The following is a 17,594-nucleotide window of genomic DNA, read 5'->3' on the forward strand; positions in this document are numbered from 1 at the left end:
CCAGACCACTGGTGGACTGGCCCTGTGGCCAAAGCTGTCCTCCTGTCTGTCTAGGAAAGATAACATAGGTGGCGATGGGGGTGTGCCTGGTGTCATAGGGAGCAGGAAGTAGTAAGGTAGGTGGAGGCTGAGGCTGTGGGGGCAGATCACCCGCCCAATACCTGGAGGGGCCCACTGAGAATAGAAGGAGTTATATTTGAACTTAGGCCTTCCTCACCCCAAGACTGCACTGCCCCATCCCGGCCTAGCTCTGAGACTATGAGACATTCTTCATTGCCACTGTCACAGCTCAGAATTCACAGACCACTCACTCTAATCAACCTGCCAAGTCCTGGAGTTGGACTGTAAAGGGGCTTCCCATGGGCCACATTCTGAACTAGAAGGTTGTTAGAAGCCAGTGTTAAAACTGGGGATCGGCCCTGGCCGGTTGGCTCAGTGGTAGAGTGTCGGCCTGGTGTGCAGAAGTCCTGGGTTCGATTCCCAGCCAGAGCACACAGGAGAGGCGCCCATCTGCTTCTCTACCCCTCCCCCTCTCCTTCCTCTCTGTCTCTCTCTTCTCCTCCCGCAGCCAGGGCTCCATTGGAGCAAAATTGGCCCGGGCGCTGAGGATGGCTTCGTGGCCTCTGCCTCAGGTGCTAGAATGGCTCTGGTTGCAGCAGAGCGACGCCCCAAGATGGGCAGAGCATCGCCCCCTGGTGGGCATGCCGGGTGGATACCGGTTGGGTGCATGCGGGAGTCTGTCTGACTGTCTCCCCGTTTCCAGCTTCGGAAAAATACCAACCCCCCCCCCCAAAACAAACAAACAAACAAAAAAACTGGGATCACTAGTACAAGGTTTGGAGCCAAGGTTTAATGAAGGCAGAGTAGTCAGAGCCTGGGCTGCCTGTTAGCCCTTCTTATTTTTTCATTGACTTGAGAGAGAGGAAGGAAAAAAGAGGGGAAGGGAGAGAAAGAACCATCGACTCATTGTTTCACTTAGTTGTTCCATTTAGTTGTGTACTCACTGATTGCTTCTCTATTGCCCTGTCTGAGGGTTGAAAGTGCACCAGGTGGATGCTTTATCCACTGAGCACCTGGCCAGGATCCTTGCTAGCCTTTCTAGATGGTTCCTTAGTTGTTGTTTAGTCCAACCTCGTGGGTTTGGCTGAGACTTGGACACTGTAGGGGCTCATTAGAGGTATTACAGGAGCTGGTCAGGGGAGGCTTCACGTCCTCAGCCCCAGATGGGCCCTGGAAGCCTCAGGAAATCTTTGAGTGATAGAGAAGCAAGGTTTGGAGGCCCCATTGAAGGCTCTTCTTTTGTCTTTCAGAGATGGTGCCTTTGAGTCACCTCAATGACAGAGGACAGCCCCTAGCGCCTGAGTCCCTAGAGGTGAGGCACAGAGATTTGAGGCCCCACACCTGTCTTCTTCTTTTCAGGGCAAACCAGGGAGTTATGGGGGGGGGGGCTAGTTTTACAGAAGTCTTCCATGACAGGTGCTTAATAAATGCCTGTGACTATGAGGGGAAGGTGAGGGGAGTTAGGCTGCTGTGCTGTGTGGGTTGGGCAGGGCAGGACTGGAGGGGTCACTGGGAAGGTGTTTTGGAAGATGTATAAGAGTTTTTTGGGAGGAGGGCACGGCTTGAGCAAAAGCTCAGAAACCCAGACACTGAGTTGGAGAAGTTTGGATGGGAGAAAAAGTAGCATCAGGCACCAGGACTTGGGGGCTGGAGGAGCCCAGCCCACTCCTCAGGGCATCAGGACCCTGAGTCTTTCTTGCCCCTCAGAGCCCTGCCCTGGTTGGCCCGTCACGGAGGAAGCCATGTGAAAGTGACTTTGAAACCATCAAGCTCATTAGCAATGGGGCCTATGGGTGAGTTTTTGGGTCCTCCACAGACCCATTTCTCAGATGCCCACTGTGACAGCTGAGTTCTGCAAAGGGACGTGGAGATAGAACACAACCAAGCATGGCCTGGGCCTGGCTGGTCCATTATCCAGGTGCAGGGGGTTCTAATCAGGAAAAAAGATGACCCCCTGGTGGCAGTAGCATGCAGTGAGCATAATGGGCAACTTTGACAGATGTGCAGAGGGTGGGAGTGGGGAGTCCCTTACAGCGTGAGACCATCAGAGCAAGATGGAAGAGGGGGCCAGGAGCATGGTGGGGAGTCTCTGGGTCAGAGAGCCTCAAAGGGCAGGAACAGCGTGTGTGGGTTCCTTATAGTCCCAGGGTTTATCTGGTTGGGAGCAGTAGGGTGTAGTTTCACCAGGAATGTAAAGCTAGCAGGTGCTAAATAGCTAATAAGTTGCTTATTTGGACTATATTTAAATCAGTTTGAGTTTGGTACAAACTTTTGAGTTAATGGGTCTCAGCCTGCTCAGAATAAATAAACACTGTAAGGGCCAACTATACCAGGGCCGTGTGTGGCTCATTTATAGGACACCAAGCAGAGCAGCTTAAACCCATGGTGACTGCTTTGTGAGAGAGGCCAGGTATGGAGAAAGGTGTCCCAGGTGGAGAGCTTAACACAGGCCAAGGTCCAGGAGATTGGGTCCTGGGCCCAGGTTTGTTCTGCATGCCTGCCAGAGCCTTGAGCTCAGGCCTCAATGAGTCTTGCCCTTCTCCCAGGGCCGTCTACCTGGTGCGGCATCGGGACACAAGGCAGCGTTTTGCCATCAAGAAGATCAACAAACAGAACCTGATCCTGCGCAACCAGATCCAGCAGGTCTTCGTGGAACGCGACATCCTCACCTTCGCCGAGAATCCCTTTGTGGTCAGCATGTTCTGCTCCTTTGAGACCCGACGCCACCTCTGCATGGTCATGGAATATGTGGAAGGTGTGATCCCTGGGGAACCCCCAGGAGAAAGCCCATTGGGCCCAGTTGGAATCTGTTCTGTCCTTCATGGGGTCCCAGCCTGCCTTGGAGGCCCTCAGTCTAGGATGGGGTGTCAGGGCTAGGGAGTCCAAAAAAGAGTGTGAGGGTGGGAGCCTGGGGGATAGGGGAAAAATGTAAATCCTAGGCAGGGAGACTGGTGGAAAGAGGCCTGGAGGCTGGAAGAACAGGGAAGGGGTCACAGTGATGAGTTGCAGCTTCAGGTTTGCAGTTCAGGATACAGCAGGGCCTTCAGGTAAGCGCAGAACAGGCATTCATCAAGATGCTGCCAGGCAAGGAGAGGAATCATGCACTTTGGAGGCACCAGCTGTGTATAGGGAAGGGGCTGTGCACTTAACAGGACTGCTGCTGCCTGGCCTAGGGAGAATCAGGAGTCGGGGGCCCCCCTTGCCTAACTTTTGCCCGGATCGCCACCCCAATTCAGACCCTTTTGCACCAGGTGGGGAGGCTGTGGAGGCTTTGGGCAGGGCTGTAGAGCCTATGCCTAAAGGATGTCTCCTCTCACAGGTGGCGACTGTGCCACGCTCCTGAAGAACATGGGCCCACTGCCCGTGGACATGGCCCGCATGTACTTCGCAGAGACGGTGCTGGCGCTCGAGTACCTGCACAACTATGGCATTGTGCACCGGGACCTCAAGCCTGACAAGTGAGTGGCTGGGGCCTCAGGGGGCGGGGCCCAGGAGGGTTGGGGCGGGGCCTCAGTGGGGCCTGGCGCTGCTCTTGAATGCCCTCTGTCTGGATTCTGTTGGCATCATGAAGCTTCTAGTGGTGGGAAGGCAGGGGATTTGCACATCTTGAGCACCTGGTGTGTACAGAGGAGAGCAATTAACTTAATAGGTACTTGCTGTATGCAGGGAAGGGACTATGAATTTAGGGAGGTGGTGCCAGGCAAGGAGAGGGAATATGCACTTAGAATGTATAACTGTATATGGGAAGAAATCATGCACTCAGAGCTGCTGCCACACAAGGGAAGAGAATATGCATTTGTGAGGCACCAGCTATATACAGGAAAAGGAACGTGCATGTTGCAAAACCTTATTTGTGAAGAAAGCGATGGCTAATGTCTTGAGCACATGTTGTGTTTTACTGCAGTAAAAAAAAGGAAGAGACTGCCCTGGTCAGTTGGCTCAGCGGTAGAGTGTTGGCCCAGTGTGTGGAAGTCCCAGGTTCGATTTCTGGTCAGGGACACAGGAGAAGCGCCTTTCTGCTTCTCCACCCCTCCCCCTCTCCTTCCTCTCTGTCTCTCTCTTCCCCTCCCACAGCCAAGGCTCCATTGGAGCAAAGTTGGCCCGGGCACTGAGGAGGGCTCCATGGCCTCCACCTCAGGCGCTAGAATGGCTCCGTGGAAGCAGAGCAATGCCCCAGATGGGCAGAGCATCGCCCCCTGGTGGGCATGCCGGGTGGATCCCAGTCAGGAGCATGCGGGGTTCTGTCTGACTGCCTCCCTGCTTCTAACTTTGGAAAAATACAAAAAAATAAATAAATAAAAGGAAGAGACCATGTTTATTGAGGGTCTTGGGATGTTTATTTTATTCTAGCATCTAGTAAGTACCTACTATATGCCAGGTTCTCTATGAGGACTGGGGAGACATGAGCATGAATGTTAATAATCCTTAATGCTTGGTAACCCCTATAAAATTTTCAAAGCACTCTCCCCTGCATTAATTGAGCATCTGCTGTGTACAAAGGAAAGGACTGCCCATATATTGAGTGCCCTCTAAATAAGAGGCAGGAAGCACATGATTCTTAGGTACTTGTTATGTGGAGGTGTGAACATAAGTTGTAAGAGCCCTACTTGTTTTCAGGGCATCTTGTAGTTTCCAAGAGCTTCAAAAAACAAAGCAATTGTGTATTTGGCCCCTGCTGTATACCTAGGTCTGTGCTCCGTGCCCTAAGGAAGCCCTGTGCCCAACAGGCTCCTTTGGCATCATTCATGGGTAGGGTGGGGTCTTCCAAGTTTCTCAGATCAGACCCCAGTGAAGGGCCTGCCCCTCAGGACCCTAATCTGCAAGACAGGGCAAGACCGTGCCCAACCTTGAAGGGAGGGATAGGTGCACACAGTAGGTGCTTGAGGAAAATACTTCACTTTCATATTTGGAAAATTTCAATATATACCCCCAAATGAAGGGAAGGTACATTAGTCCCCTCAGGTTGCCACAACAAAATACCACAGACTAGGCAGCCAAAACAACAGAAATTTATTCTTATAGTCTTGAGGCCAGAGTCCAAGATCACAGTGTCAGCAGGGCCACCTATGCCCTCTCTGAAGGCACTGGGAAGGGGTCTGTTCCAAGCTCCTCTCCCAGCTTCTGGTAGTTCCTTGGCTTGTAGTAGCATCAGTCCAGTGTTCACATGGCATCCTCCTTCTGTGCATGTCTGTGTCCAAATTTCCCCTTTTTTTAAGGACACCAGTCATATTGGATTAGTAGCCATCCTGCTCCAATTTGACCTTAAGTAATCACATGTCCAATGATTCTTTCTCCAAATAAGGTCACATTCATGGTTACTGAAGGTTAGGACTTCAACATGTGTGTTTTGTGGGGACACAATTTAGCTCATAAGAGAAGGATGTAGTGTCCCATGCCCATACTCAGATTCCACAACACTTGGCCAGTCCTTTACCCCCTCCCCACTGGATGATTTGAAGGAAATCCCAGGCATCATATCATTTCATTTACAAGAAGGAAAAAAAATTTTAAATAGCAGATATCATCGGTATTCAAGGAAAATGTTTTTTTAGATGGTTTGCCTGTAGAAGCTCAGGAAACGTTGGTTGTGGCTATGCCTGATAGCAACAGCAAAGTGTTTTTTCACAGCTGTTGCACACAGTAGTTGCTCAAGAAACACCCCTTATTTAAAAAAACAACCCAGTGGGTGCACATAGAAGGTACGCCAAATTGTTTCTTTACAGAGTTGAGGTACGCAATAGATGGCTCATCCAACAACCTGGATATATACAGTGAGTTCTACCGTGTGTTCTCTCGACATTTATTTTTAAGTTGTAGAGGTATCCAGGAGGTACATGAAAATGTGACTTTATAAAGATGGAGCATGTGATTATATCCCTTAGCAAACATATCTGTACTTAAGCAAGAAAACTTAAACAGCAGCATACGTGGTAGATGTGCAAGTTTTTAAAAAATGAGTTCAGGCCCTGGCCAGTTAGTTCAGTGGTAGAGGGTCAGCCTGGTGTGTGGATGTCCCTGGTTAGATTCCTAGTCAGGGCACACAAGAGAAGCGACCATCTGCTTTTCTGCCCCTCTCCTGCCCCCCCATCCTGTCCCCCTCAACCTGGCTCCAGCCAGGAGTTGACCTTCAGTGCTGAGGGCGCTGAGGATGGCTCTGTGGCCTCCACCTCAGGCGTTAAAAAATAAATAGCTCTGTTACTATGCAAGGGAGCAGCAGCTTCAGATGGGCAGAGCATCGCCCCCTAGTGGGCTTGCTGGGTGGATCCTGGTCATGGCACATGTGGGAATCTGTCTCTCTGCCTCCCCTCCTCTCACTAAAAAAAAAAAAAAATGGGCCCGCTCATGAGGTGCACAGATATTTTTATTTATTTATATATATATATATTTATTTTTAATTTTTATTTTCAGGGATAGAGAGAGAGTCAGAGAGAGGGATAGATAGGGACAGACAGACAGGAACGGAGAGAGATGAGAAGCATCAATCATCAGTTTTTCGTTGCAACGCCTTAGTTGTTCATTGATTGCTTTCTCATATGTGCCTTGACCGTGGGCCTTCAGCAGACCGAGTAACCCCATGTTTGAGCCAGCGACCTTGGGTCTAAGCTGGTGAGCATTTTTTTTGCTCAAGCCAGATGAGCCCACGCTCAAGCTGGCGACCTCGAGGTCTCGAACCTGGGTCCTCTGCATCCCAGTCCAACGCTCTATCCACTGTGCCACCACCTGGTCAGGCAGGTGCACAGATATTTTTGTATACACTAGGTGCTCAAGATATGTTCATTTTTCAACACAGGATATAAACAATAGTTGCTTGCAAAATGTTTAATTTGTATAATAATGGACACATGTGCAAAAATACATTGTAGATCCCCCACACACAGTAGGTGTTCAGGAGTTGGTTTAACACACAGTTGGGAGATGCTATGATTCTCAGGAAATTTGGTTTTGCACAGCAAAATATACAGTAGGTGCTCCATAGCAACACCAGATATAATCAGTAGGTGCACAGAGATGCTTGCCAAATTTGTAATATTGCCCAAGACCCATTGGTTCTTGTGATAATGTGGCTGTGCATGGAAGGACTTTTCAATCCCTGGAGTGCTCTGGCCTACCCTGGGTGGAGCCAAGTTCAAAGACAGCAGGAGCTGCCAGGTGTCTGGGCCCCTAGCTCTGAGCAAGCTGCCTACCTACCTACAGCCTGCTTATCACCTCACTTGGCCACATCAAGCTGACTGACTTCGGCCTGTCCAAGATCGGGCTGATGAGCATGGCCACCAACCTCTACGAGGGCCACATTGAAAAGGACACCAGGGAGTTCATGGACAAGCAGGTGGGTAGGCAGGTGCCCCTGTGTGCTGGGCCCCCTCCTTCTGAAGCCCAACCCTGGGACATGGCGAGACTTGGCAGCCAAAAGGGGAAAATAAACTGCCCCCTTTAATTCTACCCAGCCCTTATTCCCAGCCTGGTCCGGCCTTCCGGTCTCTCCTGGGGTTTCTCCCGGGCTGGAGGCTGTCTTCAGTTTCCCTGTTCTGCCTGGCCCAGGTGTGTGGGACTCCTGAGTACATCGCACCCGAAGTGATCTTCCGCCAGGGCTATGGCAAGCCGGTGGACTGGTGGGCCATGGGCGTCGTCCTCTATGAGTTCCTGGTGGGCTGCGTGCCTTTCTTTGGAGATACCCCTGAGGAACTCTTTGGCCAGGTGGTCAGTGGTGCGTTCCCCATCCCCTGGGGCCACAGGTTTGAGTCTCTGCTGCACTGCAGCTCAGCGCAGCATTTTCCCCACCTGTGTTAGAGAGGGGAACAGCCCACATGTGGCCCACGCACCAATGATGTGTGTGGCCCCAGCTGGGCACTGGGGACACAACTGAGGACAAAATGGACAGCTCTTCTGGTGCTCGCTGTCTGGTAGGCAAGACAGACAATGAGTGAGATAAATAAGCAAATTATAGAGCAGTTAGATGCCAAAATTGCCAAGAAGAAGAAGCAGAAAGGGGAAGGGGCAGGGTACTGGGGCACTATATTAAATAGAGAGCTGTGGAGGCCTCAGAGAAGACCTGTGAGCAGACCTGAAGGTGTGACAGGCAGTTACGGACACAGAAGAGGGGTAGGTGCCCTGGGCAGAGGGCACAGCCAAAGCAAAAGCTGTGAGGTAGGACCGAACCTGGTGTGTTGAAGGATCAGAGAAGGCTAATGGCTTGAAGCACAGTGAGAGAAGAGAGGTACTAGGCAACATTATTCCCACCCCCTCACTCCCTTTCTTCATTTTAGATGAGATCATGTGGCCAGAGGGGGAGGAGGCCCTTCCAGCTGATGCCCAGGACCTCATCACCAGGCTCCTCAGGCAGAACCCACTGGACCGTCTGGGCACTGGTATGTATGGGGGCTGGGGTAAGCAAGAACTCTACTTGAAAGGTTGCATGGAGGAGAGGGACTTGCAGCTGGGGTTTTGAAGGATGCATAGGAGTTTCCCAGCAATTAGCACAAGACCTTAGGAGAATAGCAGGTAGCTGGGTCTTGTGCAGACGGAACACTGGGGCTGAGCCAAAAAGATCAGGGTCTGTGTCCTAACATCCTCAATGGCCCAGCCCAGTGGATCTCACTGTCCCAGTATTCCCAGTCACCTAGTGTTTTGTTAAGGGACTATTTGAGATATAATGCAGCCACTGCAGGTCATGGTCATGATGAAGCTTGGCCACAGGAGAGAACAGTGAGGTTGAGGCTGGGGAATAGGACACCTTCATGTAGCCAGTCCTATTCCATGGACTAGAAACGTGGAAAAGGCACAAGAAGGAAGCCCTTCAAAGACTCTGAGGTTTCTTCTAAGATTATGGGTGGTTGGATCTCAGAATTCAACAGAGGGAAGATCAGGACCTGGGGTTTGAGCCCCAGCTCTGTTCCTCTCTGGCCTCTTTTTTTTTTTTATTTTAATTTAGAGAGTGAGAGAAGGGAGGGAGAGAGAGAGAAGGGAGGGAGAGAGAGAGAAACATCAATTTATTGTTCCACTTATTTATGCATTCATTGGTTGATTCTTGTATGTGCCCTGACTGGAGATCAAACCCATAACGTTGGCATATTGGGACAACACTCGAACCAACTGAGCTTCCTGGCTAGGGCCCTCTCTGGGCTTTTAAACAGTGGTTGGCTCTGCCTCCTATCTCTCTGGTTCTGTGTTGGCCAAGTTTTGGTTCCTGTTGGCCCAGAGGGCCATGGGGTTAGGGCCCCACAGAGCTCAGCCAGGCATGTCTGCAGGCGGCACCCATGAGGTGAAGCAGCACCCATTCTTCCGAACACTGGACTGGGCGGGACTTCTGCGACACAAGGCTGAGTTCGTGCCACAGCTCGAAGCCGAGGATGACACCAGCTACTTCGACAGTGAGTGGGGTTTTAGCGGCAGAGAGGGCTGTCTGCTAGGGTCTCTGCCCAGTCTTGGTACCTTTCCCTGGGCCTAGAGGTTCCAACTTCCTAAGCTTTCCAAGAAGCTGGGGCAGGTCTACCAGTTGCCCCCATGGCTGGAATTTCCTGTGCTTCTGGGTTCAGGATGTGTGGCACCCCCCTCAAATTGTGGGAGGGGGAACCAAGGCACTGAGCGTGCCAGACCACTGCCTGCAGGTTCAGTGTCCCAGCATAGAACCCTGTGGGTCACATGGGAGGGTGGGGCACCTTGCCTTGCTTTTGTGGAGGGGTCCTCTCAGGTACTTCAGTGAGCTCACCCCATTCAGGGCTGTGGCCAAACAGCAAATACCCTTGGTTTCCAGTACCTCTTCCAGAACTTGCTTTGTGATCTTGGGCATGTCAGAAGTCCTCTCTGAGGGTCTGTTTCCTCTTTTGAAAAGCAAGGAACATGGTTTATATTTGAGGTGCACAGTTTTTCTAATTCTGGGTAACTTATCTCAAAAGTGAAGACAGTAAGGCTCAGACATAAGAATTCCCCCCACAGTCCCACAGCTTTTAGGGATATAGCTAGGATGGAGTCCCAGATATTCACTCCGCTGCCTAATCCTCTTGTGATGCCTAAATACACGGGGCATGGTCCCACCTTGAGGCCTTTGCCCTGGCGGTGCCCGTACCCCACCCTGCCTGGGATACCCTCTGCACATCACCTAGCACCCTCACAGCCACTTCACGTTGGCTGCATGTGCTTCTCCCCTGTAGCACGCTCAGAACGGTACAGACACCTGGGCTCTGAGGACGACGAGACCAACGATGAGGAGTCATCCACAGAGATCCCCAAGTTCTCATCCTGCTCCCACCGGTTCAGCAAGGTGGGGTCCAGGCCCTGGATGTAGGTAGCACTCAGGAAACATTGCAAGATATTTGGGTTTTCTTTGCATTTTTTGTTGTTGTAAAATTCAGCATAAAATATACGGTTTAGCCATTGTAGAGTGTACAATTCACTGACATTTAGCAGTCACAGTATTGTGCAGTCATCACTTTTGTCTAGTTGCAGAACATTTCAATTGTCCCCAAACCCCATACCCAGTAGTAGCCATTCCCTACACCCGCTCCTCCAGCCCCGATGAGCCACCAGTCTGCTTTCTGTGTCTGCAAATTTGCCTCTTCTGGACATTTCACATAGATGGGATCACATATGATGTGAGCTATTGTATCTGGCTTCTCTTACACTCAGCATGAATGTTTTCAGGGTTCATCCATGTTGTGGCGTGTGTCAGTGCTTCATTCCCTTTCATGACAGTAACATTCCATCATGCAGATGGACCACATTGTGTTTATTCTTCATCGGCTAATGCACATTTGGGTTATTTTCACTTTTTGGCTGTTGTGAGTAAAGCTCCTATGCGGAGTGTCATTTAATAGTTTTACAGGTTTAACTTAAGTTCTTTTCTTTGTCTATAATTTGATCAAAAAATCCTGTGCACTATTTGAAGGCCTGGGCCCTGGGCAGGTTTTCCTGATCATCAACAGGTATCTGGGCCCCTTCGAACCTCAGTTTCTCATCTGTACAGTGGGCTACAGATTTTGCTGTCTTTGGGGACATGCTGAGTAAGGATTTAATGAAGGGAATCACAGGAAAGCATCAGGCATGTAGGAAGTGGGTGTGTCTTCTGCCTCCATTTTTATTGCTGTTATTTTTTATTACTTCCCAGGTGTATAGCAGCTCTGAGTTCCTGGCTGTGCAGCCCGCTCTCCCCTTCACCGAACGGAGCTCCCATGAGGACCGGGAAGAAGGATGGGAGCGTGGTGAAGGGGAGGATGTCCAGCAGCTGAACACTGAGGTTCGGTAGGTAGTCTGGGCAGTACTAACATATCTAGCCTGCAAGCCTAGTAGGAGCTGGAGCCACAAAATCTAACATTGGAAAGAGTTTCCTAATGGCCCAGTAGAAAATTCTGCATCGACTAGGCCCTGCCCGGTTAGCTTAGTTGGTTAGAGCATCGTCCCAACATGCCAAAGTTGTGGATTTGATTCCCAGTCAGGGCACATACAGGAAGCAACCAGTGAATGGACAACTAAGTAAAACAATAAATGAATGCTTCTCTTTCTCTCTCTCAAATCAATCTATCAAAAAAAAAAAAAAAGCCTGACCTGTGGTGGCGCAGTGGATAAAGCGTCGACCTGGAAATGCTGAGGTCGCCGGTTCGAAACCCTGGGCTTGCCTGGTCAAGGCACATATGGGAGTTGATGCTTCCAGCTCCTCCCCCCTTCTCTCTCTCTGTCTCTCCTCTCTCTCTCTCTGTCTCTGTCTCTCCCTCTCCTCTGTAAGATGAATAAATAAATAAAAAAATTAAAAAAAAAAAAAAAAGGGCCAAATATATTAGCCAACCTGTCAGACCTCTGCCCACCTAGCCCCTGTCATCACTCCCTTTGGCTTTGTATTCCTAACCACACTAAACATAAAGCAGCTGTATAACATCACACTGCTAGGCTTTTACTTGCACTGTTCCCTCTACCCAGAATACCTTTGCTAATGAACTCCTGTTCATCCTTCAAACCAGACTCAACAGAAATAATGTCTGCTAAAGGTTGGGCATTGGACACAGAGAATGGAGCAGGCAAAGGAAACTCACCCTATATTTACAAGTTGTCCCTGACTCTAGGCTGAGTTAAGATGTGGCCGATGGGGGTGGCTGTGTGTCCTGAGGTGAGGGCACCTGGCAAGCATGACTTGGGCTCTTCCCTGCTTAGGCTGAGGTCATGGACGTCCTCGGGGTCCTCCTGCTACTCGTCCTCTTCCCAGCCTGAGCAGGGACCCAGCCCATCTCTCCTGAGCACCATCAGCCTGGACACGATGCCCAAGTTTGCCTTCTCTTCGGAGGATGAGGGAGCCGGCCCAGCCCCTGTGGGCCCCAAGAGGCCCGTCTTCATTCTGGGGGAGCCTGACCTGCCCCCCGCAGCTACCACAGTGACGCCCAAGCCCTCAAGTCTCTCTGGTAGGTGGGGCCCAGGGTGGGAGGAGTGATATCATGGAACGTTTCCCAGAGGAAGGACTATTTGAGATGGGTTTTGAAAGATGAGGAGTTCTACAGAGACCATTTTAAGATGGGAGAGGCCAGGGCTCTGGAGAAGCTTCGGGCCTCAGCTTGGCCCCTACTGAGCCTCCAGCTTCATTGGGTCAGGACAGGACTGGATAGAGGAATGGGGCAGGGAAGCACCAAGATGGGGAGTTAGTGGTCTGATGAGGGGGAAGGGCTTCCTGGAAGAGGGAACTTGAGGATTGGAGCTTTCTGAGGAAAGCAATGTAGGAAGGGTGCACAGGAAGAGGAAACTGCCTGAGCAAAGACCAGGAGGGGGCACTGTGTCCACGTCAACATTGACCCCTTCGCCCTGCTAACCCCCAGCCGACCCCACCGCCCTCAGTCAGTCACGCCTACGGAGCAACAGCACTGGTGCCCGACACTGCACTCCACGGGCTCTGGATGCCAGCCGGGGATACCGCCTTGGGGGCTCTAAAGACCTGGCCCCTGAGAAGTCCAGGGCCTGCCCCAGCAGGGGCTGCATGCCCAAGTCGGCGTCAGTGTCCGCCCTGTCACTTATTATCACGGCCGGTAACACCCGTGGCCCTGCCTGTCTTTGCTTGTCTGTCCACATCGATTTAACCATTGTGGGGGGGCTGCTTCTCCTGGGGTGTCGGGAGCTGGAGGGTCCCTCAGGGTGATGTTTGACCTGAGTCCCAGGAGAGGGGAAGGGATAGGCATAGGGAGACCTGGGGGGCTGGCACTCCTGGCAGAGGGAACTAACTGCATGTGCAGAAGCCCAGCACTGCAGCTGCAGTGAAGTAGCCAGAGTGGTCAACATTGTTGGGGAGAAAGGCACCCTATGGGCAGCCTACAAGGGAGTGACCCCCCCAACTTTTATCCCCGCAGATGATGGCAGTGGTGGTCCCCTGATGAGCCCCCTGTCCCCACACTCACTGTCCTCGAACCCATCATCTCGTGACTCCTCTCCCAGCCGAGACCCATCCCCTGTGTGTGGCAGCCTGCGGCCCCCCATTATCATCCACAGCTCTGGCAAGAAGTATGGCTTCAGCCTGAGGGCCATCCGTGTCTACATGGGTGACAGTGACATCTACACTGTGCATCACATGGTCTGGGTGAGCTGGCCTGGGGGTGGGCGGGGACAGCCTGACCTGGTTTGGGGATAGCTGTGTCCTGGCAAGAGACGTGTTCTAGTCTGTGAGGCTTGGAGGCCCAGGATGGAGAGCTGGTGCCCTCTGGGTCTTTGCCATCCCTGTTATTTATAGGGAGGGAGTTGGACAAAGGAGACAGAGATCCTGAGTGGGCATGAAGCTTATGTCTCGTGCTGGCAAGTGCACAATGGGTGGGTTGTCCTCCTTCCCCCCAGCAATGGCTTGGCCTGTCCACTCTACTCATTCTCTGAATAGCCCACAAGGTCAGAGAAACTGAGGCAACATGAGATGCAGCAGCTTGCTGGCATCCCCAGCTGTTGGACCACTGACCCTGCCATCTTCCCACAGAGCGTGGAGGAAGGAAGCCCTGCCCATGAGGCGGGCCTGCGAGCCGGAGACCTCATCACCCACATCAATGGGGAGTCGGTACTGGGGCTGGTGCATATGGATGTTGTTGAGCTGTTGCTGAAGGTGCTACCCCCACTGCCCACCCTTAGGGCTCCCTAAACACCCCCCCTTCTCCTTGAGGGCTTTCCATATCTCTACCACCCCTAGGCCTCTACTAATTCTCCATGGGTCTCCCCTCCAGCCACACTGATCTACCCAAGTCCAAGCCTTGCACTCCCCCTCCCCTGAGACTAGGATGTGCTTCCTTCTTTGGCTGCTATCATCACCCTTCAGGGCCACTCCTCTAGGAAGCCCTTCTTAATCCCTTGGGGTTTGTGCCATCTCTGCCTCCCTCAGATCAGCCATCCTCAGTGGCTCAGGCTTGGGGGTAGCAACATAGGAGGAGGTAGGCCCCAGGTTGAGTAGATCCTAAAACCAGCAGATAGGTGGACAGCTCATTGGTAGTGCACAGAGACGGGGGGCATGTGTCTTTTGCCCAGCAAATGGTAGATCATTAGGTGAGACATGGCTGGATAGGATCTGGGGCATTGAAGGATAAATGGGAAATGGGTAGGGAGGGGTGCTCTTGGGATGGAGGCACACAAGAGACCCCTCGTCATTACTTCTGCAGAGCAGCAACAAGATTGCCCTTCGGACCACAGCCCTGGAGAACACGTCTATCAAGGTAGGCCCTGCCCGGAAGAACGCGGCCAAGGGCCGCATGGCACGCAGAAACAAGCGAAGTGGCCGGCGTGAGACACAGGACCGGTGAGTGGCCAGGGAGCATGGATGGGAGAACCTGTATTGTGTGGGATGGGGTGGGGCGGGCACTAGGGGTATTGGTCCAGGAGCTCCTGCTGAGGACAGGGGTCCTGGAACACTTGACGTTCTCACCCACAGGCGGAAGTCACTCTTCAGGAAGATCTCAAAACAGTCATCGGTGTTGCACACTAGCCGCAGCTTCTCCTCCGGCCTCCACCACTCCCTGTCATCCAGCGAGAGCCTTCCAGCCTCACCCACCCACAGCCTCTCCCCTAGCCCCACCATGCCCTGCCGCAGCCCTGCTTCTGATACCCTGGCAGGTGGGTGCACCCAGGACCACCTAAGGAGGGGGGAGCTGGCAGAGTTGGGAAGATGGAATGACATGATGTAGGAAATAGATGACCAGAAGGGCCTTTCCAGTCTCCTGGAGTCTCTGAGGCAGCCTGGGGTTGTGCAGAGATAGGTGCAGGGGCAGGGAAGTGTGTGCCCAGCAGAGGGGACGTCATGAGTAAAAGGGTCTAGACTGGGGGGATGAGAAAAGTAGGGGAGGCCAGAAAGGGAACATTAGAGGATGGATCAGGCCTAAGAGCTGGGTTTAAATTGGTAGGCAGTAGGGAACCCCAGAGGATATGTGAGCCAGAGGGCACAGAACGATCATTTGGGTGCAGGAAAGGATGGTGACTTAGTTCAACACAGAGGGTACCCAGTGTCTGAGAGATGGGCTGGGGCAACCCGGAGGAGAGGCAGGGAAGGCCTCCTGGAGGACCACAGATCTACTGATCCAGGAAGCTCTCTCTGTCCCTTAGGGACCTCAACTGCTCTCTCCTCAGCAGCCCCCTGACTTTGTGAGGCAGGGGTTATCTGTGACATCTCTGCCTTCCTCAGACTAGGTGTCCCCTGGGGATGAAGACTGGGAGTGGGGAGGTGAGCACAGGCAAGGAGGCAGGGCCCTTGTTGGATAACTGGGGACCAGTGGACAGATGGGTGTAAATGGGTATCTTGGCCCAATGAGTAGTGAGTCATTAGGTGAGCAGTGGGGGAATAAGAGCTAGGGCTTTGATGTGTGAGTAGGAGTTCACCAGATCTAATCCAAAGGAACAGGAACAGCCTGTGTAAACAAGAGGCAGGAAAAGCAGGCATGATAGGTGGCCATGTGAAACAATGTGGGCTTTGGCAGGTGCAGTCAGTCCCAGGGCCTTACCACAAGGCTACAGACATGAGGCTGGTGGCCCTGACCTTCACCTGTCACCCACAGATACTGTGTCCCCACCCAGTGCATCTCCGAGCTCAAGCAGCCCTGCCTCTCCAGCCACTGCTGGCCACACCCGTCCCAGCTCCCTGCATGGCCTGGCCACCAAGCTTGGGCCACCCCGCCCCAAGGCTGGCCGCCGCAAGTCTACCAGCAGCATACCACCCTCCCCCTTGGCTTGCCCGCCCATGCCTGCACCCCCACCCCATTCACCCTCACCCCTGCCTGCACCCACCCGGTCCCCAAGGTTGCGCCGGGGCCAGTCGGCTGACAAGATGGGTGTAGGTGAGCGGCTAGATGGGGAGCCAGGGCGTCGCAGCCGTGGGCCAGACTCTGAGCTGGTGGTCATGCGAAGACTGCATCTGTCTGAGCGCCGAGACTCGTTCAAGAAGCAGGAGGCTGTGCAGGAGGTGAGCTTTGATGAGCCACCTGAGGAGGCCACCAGGCTGCTGCCACAGATTGCAGTGGAGGGCGCTGAGGCTGTGTCTGAAGCCTTGGGACCTGCTGGGAAAGACTGATCCCTCCTACCTGGCCTCCCCCTGGCCTGGAAGTAGTGGGTTTTTTGTGCAAGGTTTTTCCAGTCAGTGACACCTGGAAAGAGGACCAAGCCACTAGCCTGTGACACTCAGAAGGCAGGAAGCCATCGCGCTCCTTGCTGGAAGGTGTAGTCAAGCGCCTCTGGGTTTTGATGCCCATCAGTCAGGCTATATAGGGCAGGAATGGGAGATGAGGGTGGCACTGTAAATAGCAGCAAATCCTTATGACTAATTTATTATTTTTTTAACTATAAAAAATTCAGTTAGAAAGTTACAGAGGCACAAGAAGGACCCTTGGAAGAAATGGGCTCAGGGAAGAGCTACAGAGGCAAAAGAAGGGCCCTTGAAGCTTAGGAGAGAGAAAGGTAAAGGTAACAAGGCTGGGAGGGGAAAGGCACAAGCATGCTCTCAGGAGCAGGAGAGACAGCATACCTAATTTATTTATTTTTTTAAATGAGAGGTGGGGAGGCAAAAACAGGCTAATGCAACCTGACCAGGATCCGCCTGACAAGCCCCCTAAATTGCGATGCTTTGCCTGGCTGGGCTACAGCTCTGTTGCTCAGCAATCGAGCTATTTTAGCACCTGAGGGCAAGGTCATGGAGCCATCCTCAGCTCCTGGGACCAACTTTGCTTGAACCATTCAAGCCATGGTTGCAGGAGGGGAAGAGAGAGGTGGGGGTGGGGTAGAAGCTGATGGATGCTTCTCCTGTGTGCCCTAACTAGGAATTCAACCCAGGACTTCCACACACCAGGCCAATGCTCTACTGCTGAGCCAACCGGCCACGGCCAATTTTATTACTTTGTAAAGGTTAGCGACATGGAGCCATCCAGGGTCCTCTTACCCACAGCCCCTGGAGATCAAAAGGAAGCACTTTGGACAAGTCACATGTGTTTGTGTTTTCTTGTTTTTCTGCACTTTAAATTTTTTTAAAAAGTTTTTTGTGTTTTACTTGGTCCCATCCCTGACCAAAGACCCACCAATGAGGATGCAGCCCAGCTCAATTGTCCTGGCCCAATTTG

At 52.3% G+C, this 17,594-nt stretch overlaps 1 protein-coding gene across 10 annotated transcripts in view; it reads left to right on the top strand.

Annotated features, from left to right (window-relative positions):
* Positions 1-17,033, top strand: part of MAST3 (microtubule associated serine/threonine kinase 3) — a 39,939-nt gene extending 22,906 nt beyond the window's left edge. For 9 of the 10 annotated variants that reach the window (XM_066349776.1, XM_066349786.1, XM_066349742.1 and 6 more), the window contains 17 exons: positions 1,311-1,372; positions 1,768-1,853; positions 2,607-2,815; positions 3,380-3,518; positions 7,255-7,387; positions 7,600-7,765; positions 8,325-8,426; positions 9,306-9,428; positions 10,209-10,318; positions 11,162-11,295; positions 12,199-12,443; positions 12,852-13,058; positions 13,377-13,603; positions 13,988-14,110; positions 14,658-14,794; positions 14,927-15,108; positions 16,044-17,033. In XM_066349776.1, the coding sequence (XP_066205873.1) occupies positions 1,311-1,372; positions 1,768-1,853; positions 2,607-2,815; positions 3,380-3,518; positions 7,255-7,387; positions 7,600-7,765; positions 8,325-8,426; positions 9,306-9,428; positions 10,209-10,318; positions 11,162-11,295; positions 12,199-12,443; positions 12,852-13,058; positions 13,377-13,603; positions 13,988-14,110; positions 14,658-14,794; positions 14,927-15,108; positions 16,044-16,555 (2,897 nt within the window). In that variant the 3' untranslated portion in view covers positions 16,556-17,033. The remainder of the gene's footprint in view (positions 1-1,310; positions 1,373-1,767; positions 1,854-2,606; positions 2,816-3,379; positions 3,519-7,254; positions 7,388-7,599; positions 7,766-8,324; positions 8,427-9,305; positions 9,429-10,208; positions 10,319-11,161; positions 11,296-12,198; positions 12,444-12,851; positions 13,059-13,376; positions 13,604-13,987; positions 14,111-14,657; positions 14,795-14,926; positions 15,109-16,043) is intronic. The other variant, XM_066349807.1, reaches the window with a different exon arrangement.
* Positions 17,034-17,594: the final 561 nt, after the last annotated feature.

Source organism: Saccopteryx leptura, chromosome 1 (genome assembly GCF_036850995.1).
Source record: "Saccopteryx leptura isolate mSacLep1 chromosome 1, mSacLep1_pri_phased_curated, whole genome shotgun sequence".
Lineage (NCBI taxonomy): Eukaryota > Metazoa > Chordata > Mammalia > Chiroptera > Emballonuridae > Saccopteryx > Saccopteryx leptura.